The sequence below is a fragment of the Mesitornis unicolor genome, unplaced genomic scaffold (genome assembly GCF_000695765.1).
Source record: "Mesitornis unicolor isolate BGI_N332 unplaced genomic scaffold, ASM69576v1 scaffold11244, whole genome shotgun sequence".
In the NCBI taxonomy this organism is placed as follows: domain Eukaryota; kingdom Metazoa; phylum Chordata; class Aves; order Mesitornithiformes; family Mesitornithidae; genus Mesitornis; species Mesitornis unicolor.
The window spans coordinates 1,285-22,015 of record NW_010179440.1 but is presented as its reverse complement, the minus strand read 5'-3'; the positions used below and the strand labels follow the sequence as shown (position 1 = coordinate 22,015).

Below are 20,731 nucleotides of genomic sequence, written 5' to 3'. Positions count from 1 at the left end.
TTGTCTCAATAGACTTTACCCACTGACAGGCCTGGGGCTGCGAGACTTCCTTTCTATTTAATCAAAGGGTTGTGATTCCCGGATGAATGATGCAATACTTGTTCCATCAAAGCAAAGACTGTCTGAGTAATTACCCAAGTTGATGTAAGATCTGTTGTCAGGGGAATTTTATAGGAGTATTTGACAACATAAGTGACAAAAACCACAGCAGCATGATCTGATAAGAAAACAGATTTTACCATACCTCCCATGGGAGTAGTACAGAATTAAAAATATTTTTCCTGGCCTCAAGTCTGATTCAACTCATGTGGGGAAATGTGAATTAGAAATAGGCCAGTGTGTCTCCAAACATCAACAAATCCCACATCTCTACATGTTTTTTCCCCTCCACAGGGCAGGTTCACATTCCGAGATCTGCTACCAAACCTTGTATTCCTAATCAGGTCTTACTGTTTCTAGTGTCTTGCCATCAAAGTTGCCTCCAAAAAGTAAAGTGAAGTGACAGCAAAACAAGCAATTTGAAGACTGCTAGGCAGTCTCCTGGGACCAAAGTCTCACTTGACGTGTATCACTTAAAAGAAATGTTGTGTAGTGTGGAAGAACATTCTTACAGTTAGCCTGAGGAACTAGCTTGGCAACAATAAAAAGCTGCAGTTATACAGAGACTCATTTCTCTCCCTGTGCCTTCTAGGTGAAACAACTGAGGCCTCTTACACTGCTGAGAGTTTTAGCAAAAAATCATGCAATGGAGAGTGGCTCAGCAAGGAAGATAATAACATTCTCCATAACTTTTTTAAGTTTTTAAAGGCTCTGGCAAGGCAAAATGACATTTGGAAAGCAGAGTCCGCCGGAGAAAATAACTTTTTTAATGATATGCAAGGGATATTTTTAGGAAAAACATAACCTAGAAAACTGGAAGCTGTTATCTGCTGATATAGTTCTGCTTCTAACACTAATGGACTCAGTAGTTTTAGTATTGTGCCACCAAATCCCATTCTGACACCAGCCCTCCAGCTGGTGTAGAAGTTCTCTCTATTTTATGATTAGTGTATTTATGGGGATGGGTAGGTGTCAACATTCTAACACAAACATCTTTTAGCACAGAGTTTTAAAAGAGTATCTGGATATTGGTGAGGGACAGAAAGTCTTTGGCGTAGTACAGCAGGCTGTGTGGCATTTAAAACACATGGTGTGCAAGGCTAGCAGAATAGCTTGGATGTGAGTCGGAGAGAAGGCGCGGAGGAAGTGAAAAGCCATAGCTGCAAGAGGAAAGTTGAGGACTTGAAGCATCACTGGCACGTAGGTGCAGTTCTGCTGCCTGTGGCACAGTGTCATGTAGCGCTAAGTCCCCAAATAACTCACAGCACCGAGTGAAGTGTGCCTGTGCGGTTTGCCAGGTGCCAGATGCAGATGTGTGGGCTTCTCTGATTTAAGGCAACACACTGAGCTGTCCTGTGGCCGCAGCCGGAGTGTTGTGCTCACTGAATACAACGCCTTTGGCGCTGTAAGGAGGGAAGAACTTTGCCCTTTCTGAGTGGAAAAACTGGATCACTGGAGCAGAAACCCCATATCCCACCATCTCGGCAAGTAATTTCAAATTACAGAGAGGACTGTGTCTTTTCAGTGTGTAGGAGCTGTATAACCACAATACACACCGGCCCAGATGTCACAAAAAAGTCCTACAGCTCATTTGCTGGAGTCCCCGGAGAAACGATCCAAAACTGCTCATGTGTGAGTGCCCAGAGCAACACAGAGCTGTACAGAGCTAATTTACAGTGAGCCGGCTTGGGTACAGCTCCTTATGGCCTGGTTACTCCAGGCTATTTCTCAGCAGGGCGCTGGGTAGCTGAAATAAGCGGAGTGTTGATAAGACCCCACCGCGCTTGGTCCCAGCCCACCCAGCTTGCTCGCTGATATCTTTTATCACGCTGCGCCGTGCCTTGCAGATGCAGCCCGAGCGCTGTAATCTCTGTTGGCCTGTGTAACTGAAGATTACATAAGGATTTAGTAGACACTGTGGCTCTTAGGTGTAAGTAGGTAGATCCTTTAGTCTAATAAGAGCCAAAAGTACATACTGAATAAAAGTATCATTTGCTGGTGATTTCCCTGAGTGGAAAAATGTTCTGAGCTGTTTTTCAAAGGTTTGACAGATGGAGCTGCTGCGATTTGCAGCGTGGCCCAAAGTGCACTAATGTTTCTGCCATTTGTAACCAGACACTCGTCAGTCCTCCGTATTTGGAAATAAAGCTTTAGGTTTCATTTCTCTCGGCGTTGAATTGGTGTGTTATAATAATGCTGTAGGACAAAATGGAATTCAGGGCACATTAATAGCAACAAATGATAAATATTAGTAAGCTTGTGAGATAGTGAAATTGGTAGAATGATATTTAAAATAGAAGAGAAAAGCTAAGAAATAAATTGGATACAATAAACATTGGAATGACTCAATCAAGACAAGAGCAGTAGGGCAGAGAGGTGTTCAGTGAGCTGTTTGTTTTCTGAGGCTGGAAAATATTTTGACTCCAAGAGAAGCATGTGATTAGCAGAGTTAAATGAGATGAATAATGCTCTAATATTTTTGTGAATTGCTTTTCCAGCTGAAACTTGCCTTCCCCATCTATAACAGTGATATGTTTTGCATAAAGCACTCAAACATCACGCAGGGAAGGGTAGGATATGACTGATCTTTTAGTGTGAGAGTTCTGTTCTGAGCAGAATACATGAGGAATAAGTTACACAGCTGATGGCAGCAGGAACTGAGGCAGTATGCTGAAAATATGTTAGTAAACTATTTCTTTTTTTAGGAGGATGCTTTTTCTTTTCATGTGTACACAGACAATAATATTCTGACAACGTACTCTTAGAAACAAAGGCAAATTTTATGTCAAATATATTCAAAAATCATATTTAAACAATTTGCAGGTGTTTATAGTTTGTTCCTCAAGCTGTTTTCATCTCCCAAAAGTGATTCACCTTTTATTTAAATGAGAAGTTATAATGGATTTTGTGCAACATCACAGATTGTCTGAATCCTTAAGAAAAATATCGGTTAAATATTTTTGTGAACTCAAACACTCTAATGTATAGCAAATCCCAAAGTGAAATATTTTATTTCTTACTATATTTTTAGGCCCTGATATGTGAATTCCAGGCCTTGTGCAGCATCCATATTATTTTTGTGGAAAGTAATATTTGTAGTTGGTAGGAGAAACAAACATGAGATTTAGCAGGCTTATGAGTGACACAGGGAAGTTTGGGAAGCTTTTAAGATATAGCTATGTAATTTAAATGTTTAATTATCTTTCACAAAGGCTAAGAAGAATGATATAAGTTTTCAAAGTACATATCAGAGTCCTTCCAGCCTGAGCTGCCCATTGGCCCATCCATGACTGAGACACATCCTGACAGCTCCACTATCATTAGTGCCGCCTTCTTCGGATTAACCCATTCTTTGCCTGATCATTAATAGGGGTCACTAAAGCTTTTACATACTGTAAAAAGCTGTAGCCTTAAGAGCTTCCCTTAACTACTCTAGTGTTATTCTCAGCAAATAAAACCACAAGTGATTGTTTGAAGAATTACCTGAATAGTTGCCAGTCAAACATTTAAAAGTCATTTTTCTGACATCCTAGTACATCTGAGCATATCCTATGGGTTATTGAATGCTCTGTAAAGCGTGCTCTAAAACAAGACCTCAGATTGCTTGTGAGCTGGAATTGCCATTCAGTTTCTATCCAGGAATGGAATGGAATGGAATGGAATGGAATAGGATTAGATAGGATAGGATAGAACAGAGTAGAGCAGAATAGAATAGAAGTAATTACTCTTTCAGTCATCTAGTCCTACTGCCTGACCAATTCAAGGCTGACCAAGTTAAAGCACGTTATTAAGGGCATTGTTCAAATGCATCTTAAATACTGACAAGCTTGGGTCATCAACCACCTCTCTAGGAAGCCTGTTTCAATCTTTGACCACCCTCTCGGTAAAGAAATGCTTCCTAATGCCCAGTCTAAACCTCCCCTGACACAGCTTTGAACCATCCTATCACTAGATGCCAGGGAGATCAGCACCTCCCTCTCCATATCCCCTCCTCAGGAAGCTGTAGAGAGCAATGAGGTCACCCCTCAGCCTCCTTTTCTCCAAACTAGACAAGCCCAAAGTCCTTACCCACTCCTCATAGGACATTTCTTCCAGCCCTTTCACCAGCTTTGTTCCCATCCTCTGGATGCATTCAAGGACCCTCATATCATTGTGATTGTGGGGCCCACAACCACACACAGTATTCAAGGTGAGGCCGCACCAACACTGAATACAGCAGGACAATCACCTCTTTTGACTGGCTGGTTATGCTGTGTTTGGTGCACCGCAGGTTGCTCTTGGCTCCTAGGGCATGCTGCTGACTTCTATTGATCCTGCTTCTCTCACAAATTATACTTGTGCTCCGCATTACTCCATCCCATGTGCCAAATCCAGCATTTCAACTTAAATTTCATCCAATTAATCATAGCCCAATGTGCCAACCTATCTATAACCCCCTGCAAGGCCCCCTGTCCCTCAAGAGACTCAACAGCACCTCCCAGTTTGGGATCATCGGCAAACTTGCTAATGGTACATCCATCTTCACCCAGCACACCATGAACTTGCTCATCCCACAACTGGACAGCTTGTCCAGACGGATGCTCTGAGAGACAGGATCACAAGCCTTACTAAAATACAGAAAACCTACATCCACTGCCTTCCCTTCATCCATGAGGCGGGTGACCTTCTCATGGAAGGATATCAGATCAGTTAAACAGGACTTTCCCTTTGTGAACCCATGCTGACTGTGCCTGATGATTGCATTATTGGGACGGATTTGGGTGGATGAGGAGTAAAGCAGAAGTGGGTGAGAATGAAAAATTTAAGTATTAATATATTCTGTTGCTGAGCATTAGTCTTGCTTATGGCCCTTAATCAGTAAAAATATAGGCCAGTTTTTTCAAGCTTCGTTTCCTGATGGTTGTGCCTAAATTCGTATTTAGACACTTCAGCTGTCCCGTTTTCAAAGGTGCTAGAAATTTGCAGGAATTGCTGATGTCTCTGACATTCACATATTTGGATCCTGTGAAAATCATGGTGTTCATATAGGTGCTTGAAAACTGGTTTAGATATCCTCCCTCTCTCTGGCAGAGTTTTGATCTGTAGTGTCCTACTTCTGTACGTTGGCTCTGTGGGCAATGTCATGGGACCTCAGCAGGCATTTTCCCCTGAGTTAAAAGGAAGGCCAAATACTGTGGCCTTTTTTTAGTCCAGTCCTACAATGTTACAGTTAAGATCATATCATAGTGAAACTTTTTGTGCTTTTAAACCTGTTTCTTTATAATATTTTTCACACTATTGGAGTATGAGCAAGTGGAAAATGATAAAACTACCATCTATTTAATTTTTTAAAACATTTTTATTAGTAGTGTTATTGGAACACTCAGAACTATAACAAGCCAGGGTACCAGAGAGTTCAATGTTTATAATACAGCATTTCTAGAAATAAAATCCATTGTAAAAACATGGAATCTGTATTGTGACATCATTTGTAGCACAGTGATGAAAGCAGAGGCAGCAGAGCAAGCCAAATAACAGCAGTCACCATGTAAAAGAGCTGTGTAACGTGGAGAACTGTAGCCTTTCTGGTTAACTGCTAAAGACTGAACAGTCTTGGAGCTTCTGTTTGCTCATGGTGGTTTCATCACTTACAGTGGTGATATTAGAAGACGAAGTGTCTGGCTACGTAGTAAACTTAGATATGAAGACATTTATCATCTTGTCTTGTTCTACAGGAGAAATCCTATTGGATTTTTTCCTTACGTGACATAAGAACTACTTGATTGTTCATTCAGTATGCTTTCTAAGTGCAAAGGGAGCTAATGGTGGTGGCACCCACTAGCGTCACATGCACTGCATTTAGCTCAGCAGAGCCCTTCTGTCCCTGTGAACATGTTTGGGAACCCACATATTTTCTGTCACAGCCAAACACTTTGATATCGAGTAGGGAATGCTCTGGAGTTGGGATTTCAGTTCTCTCCTGCCTTTCCTGTGGGAAATAGAGCTGCTTTTGCCTCCGTATCCTGTTCCTCCGGAAGGTTGTAAGGCATAGAGTCTGGATGTCAGAAGATAAAAGAATACGGATTTATGAGTGCATCATTATATAGATTATTACCATCCATATTTACTCAGGGACAGAAACTACTCAGTGTCCATAGGACCTAGGACACAGGGCATGAAACATCAGAAACATCTCCAAAGGCTCTGGACACCAGAAACCTCCTGAGCTTTTATGCAGGGCAGTCCAATAGAAGGAAAATCACAGACGACTCCAGTTGATGTATCAGAGTCTGGCTTGCTGTTGCTGGTGGCGTTAGCATTTGCTAACCTGTGCTGAGCCAGTTTTGTGAGACATTTGGGAGTTTATCAAACCTATTTCAGATTGTATTTTGGAAGAATCTCAAGCATGGGGGAAACTGGTCATGTTCTGTTCATTGCAGCAGATGGTATCCCATTTGGTGTTTGTTAGCTTTGTTTGCAGCTCAATATTTTGTTTCTAGGGGAACTCAGTAAGTTAAATAATTTATCTCTCTAATGCATCAAGAGTCTGATCCAAAGTCTACTGAAGTCAGTGCAAAATATTTGATTAACTACCACATACACTGGATAAAATGCCAGGTCCTGTATGTTGAAGAGCATTTCAGATGCTCTCTAGTGAGCAGAATGCTACAGGCCTCTGTCTTTCCACAGAGAATTTGTTGCCTGCAAAGAAAAAATAAATATTCAAATAGTGACAAAAAGCCTATCAGTTAAGAGTGCAGGACCATGGAGATCAGGGTGATGTTCTGGCTGGCTGTCCACATTGCTAAACCTCTCCTTCCAGCTGCATTTAGAATTTTATCCAGTGCTGGCAGGAGGCTGCTTTTAGGGCTTTGAAGGCCCCATAGCAGTGCTAAGCAAATAATCATTATCACTTAATATTCTCATCAAGGATTCTTACTCAGGACGAGATCTTGCACTACAAGGGCTAACCACAAACACATCACCCCTCTGCTGAAGGATTTTCAGAATCTCAGAAGCAAATTCACACCCTGATCTTGCAGAGTTGTGCATGAGCAGAACTGTACGGCTGTCAGCAGTCCTGCTGTCCATACAGAGCTCCTAACAACGTGTGCGCACAGAGGAAATGTTTATTCCGTTCTTACAGGTATTTGAAGCCTGAATAATCTAAAATAACAAAGAAATCAACGCTGTGACGAGGTTTTTTTCTATTCCAATAAAAATTAGATTCTCATTTTAAGCAACACTTTTCAAATTATTCATTTGCTAACAGGGTCTGAGAACTGCTTTATTCTCTATTTTTATCCAAGTTTTCTGTTTGTATCATCTTTGGTCTTTGAAAAAAATGAGTGCATATTAGCTCCACAGTGTGTCTGCATGAATTCCAGTTGTATTTTAGTCCTCCTAGTGGCCTATTATATTAACAATATGATAATCTGTATTTTAGGCATAGGAACATGTTCTGTATTACCAGTATCTCACAACAGTTTGCAGTGTTAATACTGCAGCAACACTTGCGTATTGCCAAGGTCATTAAATCTTGTAAAGCGTTTGTCCAACAAATCCATTCATGTGGCTGGCTATCACTTCTTGTACACATTTCTTTATTTATACACAAATTGTAGCAGAATCAATACCAAAACCACTCCATTCTTCTGTCACTGCAGGAAGCCCACTGTGGGAACAGGTTCCTCACACCAAATTCCTGCTTTGATCATTCCCAACAACTGTTTCTCACAGCCAAACAGGGGAGTCTGACCCCCACAGAAGTGGGGTTCCCAGCATATATTTTCACTCTGCTTCCTTTCTCGGACAAAGCCTCCAAAGCCTTGTCAAAATAACACCTCCCGTTCTAAGGGGGCACTTTCATAGCCCGGGTTCACTCAGCACAGATGTTTCCCAGCCTTTTAGATCCATGTAGCTGCTTGACCTGAACCTTGCTGGTATCCAGGGAAGGCAAAGGTGGAAAGGCAAAGCTCTGTCCAGCACACTTGTCCTTGACTCCTTTCGGTTTTGAGGCTGTGCCCCTCACAGAGAGTTTGCAACCATTAATGCCTCCTGCCCGATCCCAGTGAGAGACATTTGCTATGCCTGGCTGAACCACGGAGTAGGATAGATAGAGGTTCTCATGACCAGAAACAGATGTATCTAAAAGATGAAGCAAACAAATCCAAACCCATAAATTAACTAAAATTCCCCTTGGATCACAGCCAAATGATAAGTGTATTAATCAAAATGTGTATCACTGCTTTAATTTTGTGAGGAGTCAGGTTGAACACTTTGTAAATCTCCTGGCTGTAGGAACTTCCGTCTGCATCTCCAGCAGTGGTCATCTGGGTGCCCAGCATTACTCTGCTTAATTCACAATGTTCCTTTTTGATCATCCTTTAGAACTGGGCAAAGGAATATCATCTACAGTCGGCATTTACGACATGAATTGCCTGTTCCCTGCATGTAGCCCTGTCTCTCTCATTTCCTTTTGGATTAATCCACATGGGTACTGAGTCACAGCCCAGGACTGTATCCTTGAGTTGTCTGGTAAACCTGAGATTAGTTACAATCTATATTTTTTTCCATCAAGATATATTTTAGTCTACTAGCTAAATTATTAAATCAATCTTAGCCTGTTTCCATTCTCGGTGCTGTCACCATGAGCACTGCTTTCTCCTGGTAACCCTGGCGGACACCCCAAACAACATGGATCCTCTCAGGGACCGGTCACACTGCAGGATCTGAACAAACACCAGGCACCCTATAATCCATAAATCAAAGGAGAAGGCCTTGTTCCTTGACCCCGGTCACTCATGAGACACGTGAGAGTGCTGAGCGAAGAGGCACAGTTGTTATCATTACACAAGCCTTGTTTCCGATGAATGCAGGCAGAGTGATTATGTATTTTGTATAGACAAATTAGGTATTTTAAGAGTGTGAATGGCTGGCCCCAGTGGTGGTAGTGGTCAAAGAAAACTGCAGCAATTGTGGAGATGACACCAGGGAAGGAAGCAAAGAAGACATGAGACCTGGCTTCAGTGCTCTTGTGATACCAGGAGCAAGTCAGTGGGGTATGGACAGCACAGGCATCACAGCAGTGGTGTAATACATCAAAGGGGAGGCAGAAAATCTTTGTAACGTAACTGATGGGTAACACTGAAATGAGCCTTGCAAGTAGACACAGCCAAGAACTGTGCTCGACTGGACTCTGAGGTGCCTCACTTGCCTCAGATCATGTCACCACACTTCCCAGTCCACCATTTTGGCACACTTCTTCATCCTTCCTTGTATAACTGGTGGGGAAGTAGTTCAAGCTCTCCTCAGGGGTTGTGCCACATGCTACCACATGCCATTGTCTTTGCTCCTTTGCTGTCCCTCTTTATTCCCTTGCTCAGCAGATGTTTCTATGGTTCTTGTTCAGCAGAGGTGCCCAGGGTGCAGCTGTTACACCTCATTCCACTGGACTTCTGTGGGAATAAACAGGCTTGGCTCACTGAATTATTTCCTGAGGCAGCAGCTCACCTCTCTGGGCACATTCCTGTGGCCACGGGCACGAGAACATCGCTCACACTCCTCTGCTCTGCAGCACCTCGAGAGGGGAAGCCACACAACAGGCACCTGCAGCTCCCCATGCTTCCACAGGGCCTGCAGCGCTCCTGCCAATGGGCCCGAGTTTCCAAACGTGTCCTCAAGCACATCTGAAACCCAGCCATTAATTTCTCAGCTTTTAAATTACGTTTTTTACTTATCTTCCAACAGGTTTTTTTAATTCTTGGTTAATTTTGGGTTGGGTATTTAATACATTGTTTGGTTAACTAATTCATGTAGCTGTTTATAATTATTGCCTTACTATAAAATCATCTTAATAGAAGGTCGGTTGGTTGGGTTTTTTTTTTGTTTTCTTTCCAGTAGAATAACAAGTTATTTTATTATTCAAACAAGGCTTACTTCCTGCTGTTTTCAATAAGATTTTTAATAAATATGTAAATTTAGAAATTAATTTACTGCATACGTTTGGCAGCATGATTCTTGAACTGACAAAAGTTTGATGGATTGTAAAATTATCCTCCATAAAAATCATCAGTCATAGTAAACAGAATTTATCAACCTCTGGTAATTTTACAGCTTTTTCTTCATCTTATCTTCTGTTAGGAACTCACTTAAAATTGATTATAATATAGTATGTTTCTAGAACCATAACTCATTCATAGATTAATTAGATTTTAGGTTAATGTCCCATCATGGTATAGGACATGAGCCAACTGTGTTTTCCAGTTGTTGCAGAACCGCAGCAGAGAAACCTTGATTACTGTTCCCGTGTGGTTTAACCGCCAAGACTAATCACTAATCAAATTCAGATGACATAAAATAGAACATCCTTCATAGCATTTATTTTCCAGCTGACTTATACTATGGGTTCTTTATTGATACAACTTGGTGTACTGAAATGAACTAAAAATTGCAAGAGGATTTATCCTTCTACTTTAATTTGGTTCTTCAGCCTGTATCTGAAACTCTTGCTCAGATTTCTGTGCATGCTGTGTCTCTGTCCCTCAAAATATTCTGCCCTACAGCAGAGATAAATTGTTTGCATAAATTCAGAAAGTACACATAAATAACTGCACTGTTATGTAGGGTTTGATGGCAGATGAACTTAAACATAGGTTTCCATTCTGCAATTCACGCTTTGCTTGAATCAGTCCTGAAAATTGTGCAGATCGTAATGCCAGCTGAAGAGGTGGCAAGTGCAGTCACGTAACCAGCATCATTATTTGCATCTATCCTGTCGCAGTTTTCTCTGATTACAGAGGAACTTTCGCAGACCCATTGCACAGGGTCAGAAAACAGCATGCACATAGTTCAGGCTGCAGCGGGTTTACTGGGAACCTGGGCTACAGCTGCTTCCTCAGCTGCCTCCAGGAGCACTTACAGTGCAGCATGGGGCATGATTGCCCAGCTGCACCCCCTCACCCCCAGTTAGGGAGGTTGGTTTCCACATCCTGTAGAGGAGGGCACACCTGGTGGCGTTTATTAGTGCCTTCCAGAGGCCAGGAGTCATGGAAATGGAAAGAGAGGGCAATGGGTTTTGGTTAGATTCAGCAGAGGTAAAAGAAATCTGGTATGTGGAGAGTTGATTAAAATCTGGAGTGGAAAGGAAAATGACAACTTCAGGCTCCTAAAATAAATTATTTTTTTGGTGTGGGATTTAAGCATGCTAATTTAGAAATTTTTAAGAATAAAGAAGATCTTGCTTCCAAATGTGTAAGTTATCACCTCTGTATTTCTGCTTGGTGAGAGCTTGGAAGAGGTATCATTTTAATGTGCGTGTACCATGCACCTGAACATGGAGGGTCCCTCCACAGCAGCTAAATGTGCAGGCACGCAGTGGTGGGCTGATGGCTCTGGAAAGATTGTATCTTCTGAACTGTCCTCCTCAGAGGCTAAAAATGAGAAAACTATTTGCTGTGGAGCTCACTCCTTTGTTTAAATTACCTCTGTGAATCATCTTTAAAACCTGTAAGAAGGGACGTTTCCTTTCTTTCCTCTGCAGGTCCTCCAGCAGAGATTCACACTCTTTGAACTCCCCTGCAGACAGCACAACCCTTTTAGTGCACACAACATGCCAATGGTCATAGCTGGGAGAATTATTTCTCCATGGTTTCATACTGCTGGTTTGCTCTTGATGCTGCCACATAACGTTGCTCCTTCTCCATCCTGCTTCTGTCTTTTTGCCCTTAGGTCAGCTAATGTACCTTGGGTAGTCACAGGCTAACCTGGAGTGAATCTAGTCCAGTACTCAAAAGAGAGGATTACCAGTGTGGAAAATCATCACCCACTACCAGTTACCATTTGTAGTACAGCCTTGAAGCACAATTCCATTTTCCATTAGTCTGCTGGATGACTGATACACAGATATTACAGCCCAGAAACACAGACACAACTAGAGAGGGAAGGGTTGTGTGTCTTTTTAATTACCAACATAAGTAGTCCTGTTCAGGCAAGAACACAGCTACTTATGAACAGTGGCGTGAAGAAATTACCCCTATTACTGAAGGTTTGAAGTGAATTTTTTGCTACAGTCTAATGTGGGATAGAATCTGTCTCATTAGGAACCGCATTTTGTATTGGATTTAAAAAATCTTTAAGTATACTTTTTTCACTTTCTTGATTCAGTTCTGAGTAAATATTCCAATTAAAAGGAAAGAAAATCCTCCAAACCTCTATTCTTGGGTAAAACTGTCACCCGTTTTTTTATAATGCCCCTTCTTTATTGAAACCATCAGCCATACTTGCATCAAGGTAAGGACAACTACTTCCATTCAGTAGGACTGATCTCTGTCTACTGAAATGCTCTGTGGTGAAGTACAGTCTGATGAGGACTGAAACAGTGAAGTTACTCTGGACTGCGTCGTTCCAGTACCATTTCACTGGCAACATAACCCTCAACATAATTCTGCCAAGGAATAGGATAGCACTCCAAATGGTTAAGTCAAGTTAAATAACTTTGTCATCAGTCTTATCTTTCACTGATTTTTTTTAATGTGATTATTTTCCCCCATCACTAGAAAATCAGAACAATTTTGTTATTTCATTGTCCCTATAAGTAAAGCTAAAGGGATCTCTGAAAAGTAAAGTGTATCCTCTTGTATCCTGTGCATGTCTTGTTCCATTTTCAGTCTATGAGGTTTTAAAACCTGAGTATGAGCTTCGTTTCTCACCATGGATATTTCTTCCTTAACACCTTGTGATGAGCCTCTGATTGCAGTAAGCAATAGATTTGCTCTGCGAGCAGCAACATTGGTGATTCTGCCAATGTGAACAGTGAGACCCTGCTTTACCGTCTGGAAATAGTGCTGATGGTTAATTGCTTTTTTTTTTCCTAATAAATCCCCTCAACAGACTTGACTGAGCACCTGCATTGTGATCCTTTTCTAGGGTATTTCAACTTAGAATATTTTCTTACTCTGTTTTAAATAAACTTTATCCATGCACAGTTGATGCATCCAGTGGCCATTCTGGGGCACTGTGAGAAAACCACCACATTTGTGGCATTCAGTTCATCACTGAGCAGAAAGTAAAAAGCTAGATTTACCTGACCTGGAAATTTGATCCTGAAAATCTTTGTTTATTAAATTATGCAAAAGTTCAAAGAGAGTTGGTATATACTTAATCAGGTCAAACAGTCTTGTCATATCAACAAAGTAATCATATACTTTGTAGATTATAAGGATGATATTCTTGGCATTAGAATGCTGAATGTACCTAGTCATCTCATCATTTTATTAAAATTATGCTTTTGAAAGCATAAGGCTCAGTTCACTAAACTATCTTTTATCTCCTAAACCATGCAAGAGTTCAAGCTGTAGACAGTGTAAGTCTCTAGTCCTCAGTCGCCTCTTCATTAAGCGAGAGCTGTTTTGTCCAGATCTGCAGTTGTGAATCATGCACAGATCATGCTAATCAGCTCTCTTCCCTCTTAAGATAATTTACTTACAACTCATGATCGTCAGAAATCTTGTCCTTGTGATATTAAAGTAGATTTGTAGGTTGTTATACTCCTAAATACAGTAGGCGAGCTTTGGTTCTGTTGTCATTGTTCTGTTACCCATAATGCTGTAAATGAATGATATGTACCTGTGTATATATGGCCTTCCTAGAAACTGCTGAACAGACTAATGAGCTTAAAAATAATTCATATCATGCATTTTTTCCCAAGAAAAGAAACTGGCACTTATTGTTTATCTTGACAATCTGATGGTGTGTCTTTGGGAATGTCATTGTCTGCTACAGCAAAGTAACCGTGCGATTTCTGCTCAAGTAGAAAAAAAGAAAAGCGGTTCATTATTTCAAAAATTATTTCACTGTCAATCCAGAAAATAGATGAAAGCTTCTGACAGTATACAAGGGAGAGTGAGGCTTATCTTATTACTTAAGGTTATGCTTTACAGAGGAAGAAGTTCAAACATCCCATTTTTAGCTCAGCTGTAATGCAGCAGAGGTCACGCAGTTACAGCTTTCACCTTTGTAGTTTCCTGGCTGTGACTGTACAAGTATTTTCACTGCAGAGTGTTACCTGTCCACCTGATGTTCAATGAGATCCGGAGATATTTCACTTTCCGCAGAGTCTACCATTGCATTTTGTCCTGGCTGGATGATAGCAAGCTGCTACCTGGTACCTCAGAACCAACCCTTTTCACGTTACACTTTCTACCACACACTGGTCGTCTAACACCACTGATTTCAGTGAGAAGTTACTCCTGATTACACCAGTGTGTCTCTGATCAGAATACTGCTCTGAATCACAATACACCTATTTTACAAGAAGCTGTGAACATATTAAAAATGTCCTGCTAAATAGGTTATGTATGAGCAACCTATGTAATGCTGCAACTGCACATCCTGCTTAGCCCCATTGTGTCATAAAAACAAAGCAATTACAGGACTAGAGGATATCTAAATTGGTAAAAGTCTGAATTTAAAATACGAAAGAGTGGCATCGTGGCTTCAAGTTTACCTTGAACATATGCAGACAAAGTAACAATTTTTTAAAAGGTAAAACTGTAGAAAATTGTTTTCCTTCACAATGAAGTTTTAAATAATAACTAAAAAAATAAAAAGCGAACATACTTTGTATCTGCTATTAGAGATCAGATTTGAAATGAAAGACCTTGAGTTATACAATTAAGTATTGATTTTTTTGATCTATATTTAATTCTCATAGCAATTTAGTTGTTTTTACCCAATAGTGTTTTGCAGTTATACTTCACTTGAAGCAATGCCCTTCTTGCTTTTGTGTTAATCTAAAAACTAAATTGCCCAGTGCATGAGAGACATAAATAAAGTTCATTTTATTCTTGTGAGTAACTGATTCTGAGCACTTTTAAAGTGCTGGTTAACTAAACTTAGACAGCTGGAAAATACATTTATCCTGCAGAATGGTTCATTGCTAACTCTGGGCTCTGGCATGCCTTGTAAGCACAGCGTGGCCTCCAGGCAGCCAGAGCTTCTGTGTTACCGTACAGAAGGAGTGGACTTTGCACGCCAGCTCGGGGGTCCTTTGTACCTGCAAACAGCCCATCCCTCCCTGCTCCGTCCTGTCAGCCCTGCAGAGCCCTTGTGCCGTTCAGACAGATACAGCTGTGACTGCTCCTTCATCACACAGCACTGAAAATGCATTCTGCCCACATGTAACCTCTCATTTTTGAAGTTTTTTGAAAAATCTGGTTTGATGTATTAATGTAGAAATAACACCTATTTATAATGTATCAGTGTAACTGCAGGCTAGCTTTGTTTTCCTAATTTGCAGTGCTTGAAGTGACATGCCGGATTTTATTATATCACTAATGGGTTTTAGTTATTCCCTTTAGGATGTTGCCAACGAGGAAACATTATTCTGATTCATGACTCATGAGTTTATTTCAAAGTGATGTGACTGGTGATGAATGTCTGGATTATGTCAGAGGGAGCTTCTCTTCTGACAGCGGGCACTGCCCGCAGGTGGAATAAAGTACCCGTACCAACGAGGTATGAGTTTCTCCAGTGGTGGGAAGCTCTCCACTTACACACAGTAGAACAGCAAACGCTCCCCATACCCTAAGGCTATAACGGTATGGATTTTCTATACAAAAATATAGTTAGCATAAGTAAAACAAGCTATATATTGATTTGCTTTGGGATGTTGGGCACTGGGAAAATCAGTCCTTTTCTGCACTGAGCCTTTTTTTGTGCTTGGACCAAAACCTGTGACTACATCTTTTTATCTTTTCCTTTAAATTAATACTTCAGAAAACATTAAGTGACCACACCAAACGCAGCAGACACCTTATTCCTAGAAGAGATGCAGAATAGTTGCGGCAAAGTCAGCACCTTCAGGCTGAGATGGCTTCAGGTATTACTTCTGAGAAGGATCCTGTCTGAGAGCAGGCACGTACTGTTGGTCCTACCTTGACTCTTTCAGCAACACTGAAGGAAATCACCAAGTCCTTTTTTTCCCTCTGATGATAAGACCACCTGTTCATTATGCACAAAATCACTATGAATATAGGAAAGATCTGATGGGAACCCATGACTTAGAGGTTAGGTGCTGTCTACACTATTAGCAGTCTCACCCAGTCCTTGTGGATACAAAACACACCTGATCTGCTGCCAGATGTTCCGATCTGCAGAAAAAGCTACTGATTCACTTTAGTGTGACTCTCATATGTATTAATTACTTTAAAATACGCAAGACTAACATCTTTGGGCTGTTGTTCTTTGTTACATCTGTGACTCTGCCGCAGTCAGTAACAAATTGACATGAACAAAACTAAAACCACTACTTAACCACATACACGATTTATCCAACAAATCCTAATAACAGTTCCTATGGTTTTGCCTTTTGATTCATCTAGCAGCTGTTGTGACTGCCATGAAAAATAAGAAAATTAAGGATGAATCTAAGTAAATACTCTTTGGCAATTTTTTTCCAAATTGTAACTAGTTCCAAAGTAACTACAGAAAAAATTCTTAAAGAGCTTGGGGTAACGTTTGTTCTGAGACACCAACTTCAAAGAAATTATCAGTGACTTTTCAACTCCAGGAATGGACATAATTTTGTTACTGTGGGAGAAAAGGATTTGTTGACTATGTGGATTCTTACATTAGTACCTTTGCTTAAAGTTTTCTTTTTTTTTGCACATGGAGCTCAGGATTAATTTTCTTCCATGTGTCAAGGACTAGAATATCATACTTTAATTATCTAACTACAAATATATTTTTATTCCATATATGATTTAACAGAAAATTTAACAGATTTAAGTGCAGCTGTACTGATAAAATCGTGAGATAAGATCACACTGTACATGTTGTACATCTGATATCTGAGTACAGTTCTAGTGTATTAATGTTCCCTACCAATGTGCCATCCAGATGACCCCACTTTCTTACCTGATTATAAAATTAGCAATAGGTGGCTCTAGCTCGTAGATAACACTATGTCTGAAGCAATGTATTGTAGCCAAACAGATTACACCTACATCAAATGAAAAAACCACAAAGTATTGCATTCCACATGGCATGAGCATTGCTTTTCGTCCTTGCTTACTATTGCAGTAATGTGTTAAAGAAAGGAAAAGATACTTTGTTTACAAAAGGATATAACTGGGCATTAAGACATCTAAAAAGGACAAGTGTATATCAAAAAATATCCATAACTTATTTCTGAATTCTCTCTCTATTTTAGTAATAAATTTTGCTACAGTGACTTTAAGAATTACCTTTTCCTTTAATTCTTGATGTATCGTAGATGCACCATTCACTACTGTGTGTATCTATCTTTTGCCAGTGGGTTTCACTGGTGGGCTTCACTTCAGTTTCATTTGATTCAATGATTTTACTTAGAATTTGTAGAGAATTCTTCTGTTCCCTGCAGTTTCTCAAATATATTTTATAAACAGATAGCCTTATAGTCAATGACAAACTGGGGTGTGATTAAAGTCAGATTGCAGTCTAGGTTGTGCTTGTAGGGTATAATAAATTATTGATACTACACATAGGCAGAATATACCACTGAATTCAGTCTGTCCTGTGGTTTAAATCTACCCTTCCGCCAGCCGAAGATCCCGTTCTTGTGTTAATGCTTCATCTGGACTGCTCTGTGCAGCAAATACTGCAGCTCTCTGCTCCTCCTACCCAGGAGTTGAAATTGGCCCCATTTGAATCAATAACATTTTTATCATAGACCTTACTAAGACCAGTATTGACTTCTTGCAGCCTCAAGTCTGTGCTAAGCAGCCACATTCAATTTATCTACAGAAAAGCTCTGAAGTGGGAAAAATATATACAAAGAAAAATCATTTAGTCTCGCATGTAATAAAGTATTTTAGATTTAGTACTCTGAAGAGCAAGAAGTTATAATGTGTACGTTATTGATGCCATGTCTGAGACTTTTCTCATGTGGCCTACAGCGAAGTGAAACAACTGCTTCAGTAATATTGTCTAATATTTTTAAATGAGGGCAAAGGGAAGAACATTTTAAGCTGAAGTTGTGGAGAATTTCTGCTCAAGAGTCCTAAATTTGTGTTTGTTCCTGTTACAAAAGGTTATATTCCCCTATTTCCAAAAACAATGTAATTAGAGATTAGTTTGAACTGTCATCTAAAATCGGACTCCAACACAACATCCCCTAAAACCTTTTAGACTGAAGATTAATTAACAGAAGATTTTCAGACTTGAGGATCTCCTGTTGCTTTGCTTAAGTTTGTTTGAAATATTTGATGAAAATACTAACCTAATCCAGGCATTGTTAGCTTATGGAATATGACAGGATCACAACATAAACAGTCATTGGACTGACATTTCGATTTTTGTCTAACTATCCATAAAAACAAGCAATCAAACCATGTAACTGTTTTGTCATCCTCTTGCCCAAGATTTCCAAGGACAAGCAGCACGGCATGCACAACGTTTGACTCAACTTGAAACTCGAATTTTTCAGAACATTCTAATGACCCTTTACAACTGCTGTCCTGGTTTCGCTGGGATAGGATCAATTTTCTATTCAGAAAAGCTGCATTTTTGAGAAGACTACAGCACTTGAATCAATGGGAATGAAGTTGATAAGAAGCTTTGGCTTAGTTTGTGGCCAGCCCTGGTGTGCAGGGCCATAGTGATCAAAGTCTTGAGCACTTTTTTAGCAGCCAGGTGGAGAAGCTGGGGGGAGCAAACAGAATTATCCCATACCACAGACATCACTATAAACTGGGGAGTTTGCTGGGGACGGCTCTCTTTCCTCAGTGGTCAGTACCCCCAGAGGGTCTCACCCATCATTCTGCTCCCAAGGCTGACTGCCCCACTCATGACCGTGACGTCTCTCTGGAGCTGAGACACTTGCAGTGCTTGTTATTTAGCATTTGCTGCTGGGAATGTGCAGCTTGTGACCATTATATAGGCTGAGTATAACTTTGTGTAATTTATATTAACACTGGTATTAATATTAGTTTCTTGTCATTATCTGTTTCTGTTTCAACCCACGGGTCCCCTTTCCTTTTCCTGATTCCCCTCCTCGGGTGGGAAGGGATCATTGGGTGACAGAAGAACTGCCTGAACAAAGACAACTGCGCATGTAATGACTCATATCGCCCATGCTATATTTTCCATGTGCTTAAAATACCACTTCGTTTTCTATCTAAACCAAAATATTAATGTCTTGGCTTGACAGTAATTTACTGATGCAGTCTTCACTATCTGATGGTAATACCGAAAATGAGGAATGGCTTGCACTCTAACAGCCTATCTCAACATTCTTGCGCCTTGCCTCTCTGAGGATCTATAAAGCGCTGAATGTTATCTCCTATCCCTGTGATAACGCTATCTGCAGGAGGAGTTAGTTACACAGATTTTGAGGCGCCCCGTGTATGAACGGCAGGTCATTTTTATTGAACTGCTCCCCACGCAGTTCCCTTACTCCTTGGTCAGATCTCTGATTGAAAATACCAGCAGCTCACAAAGGGATAAAGTGACTCCGGCATAATCCTACTGTGCATTTTTAATATAATGTGCTAATGCGTTGTCCGGTGTTCCCGCAGAATTACAGCACTTCTCCGGGGAGGCCTGGCCAATATCTGATTGATTCTGGTCTGTGGGGACCGGCCCAGTTCAGTACAATTTCCTGTCTTGTTGCTTTCTTGTCTATTAGAGAGGGTTTGGGGCTGTGGAAATCGATAGGTTTACACATGCAAAACGTGAGGTTATTCTCTAGCAAGTTTCATTTGCATCTGTAATTTATGGAAAATGCCATTTTCTCCTCTGAACATGTCTATGCACCTTTTATTTTAGCAGACTGCAAACTCTACTTGAACAAATACCCATTTAAACATACCCCCAAAGTGCTCTTAAAGAAGATATAAATTACTGTGAAGGTGCTTAACACATGCATACCCAGGATCTGCTGCTTAAGACGTTAACAGCACTTAACTGTTTTGTCTCAGCAGAATCATTATAAGTATGATTTATCCTAAAATGGACATTAATGTTCTATTTAATTATAACTGAGATTTAAGCGTCTAACAATCTATTTCTGTTAACCCTGTGAACTTTGGAAAGACAGAAGTGAATGATGTACAGTGGGATAACTTTATTTTTTGTAAGAAATATGTTTCTAATATTTCCCTCGCTTATTACAGAAATTGAAACAAACTGAAGAAACAAAAGAAGATTCCCAGAATAGATTATCTAAAATTTCCCTGGAGTCTCTCAATAAATTTAACAGCAATAACGTACTTTTATTAGAAAAGGAGAAGAACTGTCTGAACAGGGCTGAAGGACAAAAGGAAGAGGATGGGAAGAAAGCAGCAGCGTCCTTGCACGGCTCGGGTAAGCACGACACGGACAATTTGGAATCCCTGAGCGATTCTCTCTATGACAGCTTCTCCTCCTGCGCCAGCCAGGGCTCCAACGACGGGTAGGGACGCTTTTGGGCGGCAGTGACACAGAGCGGGGCTGAAGGCCAGAGGGGACGAGAGGCGGCTGCTGGAAACTCCAGATCGCTGTGGTCGCAGCAGGGGGTTCCAGCGTGTCACGACACAGCAATAAGAAAGGCAAGGTGGCAGTCGTCGCGGTGGGTGACTCAATGCAACGAACAGTTGAATAAAGTCTTAATTTTGCACTTTTGTGAATATTTGTA

The 20,731-nt window shown here is 40.6% G+C and overlaps 1 protein-coding gene across 1 annotated transcript in view; it reads left to right on the top strand.

The window, feature by feature from the left end:
• The window catches only part of NCKAP5 (NCK-associated protein 5), a gene marked incomplete at its 5' end in the record, with an annotated part of 64,968 nt that extends 44,455 nt beyond the window's left edge, over positions 1-20,513 (top strand). The window contains 2 exons of the mRNA XM_010182772.1: positions 692-770; positions 20,230-20,513. Coding sequence (XP_010181074.1) covers positions 692-770; positions 20,230-20,513 — 363 coding nt within the window. The remainder of the gene's footprint in view (positions 1-691; positions 771-20,229) is intronic.
• Between the last annotated feature and the right edge of the window lie 218 nt (positions 20,514-20,731).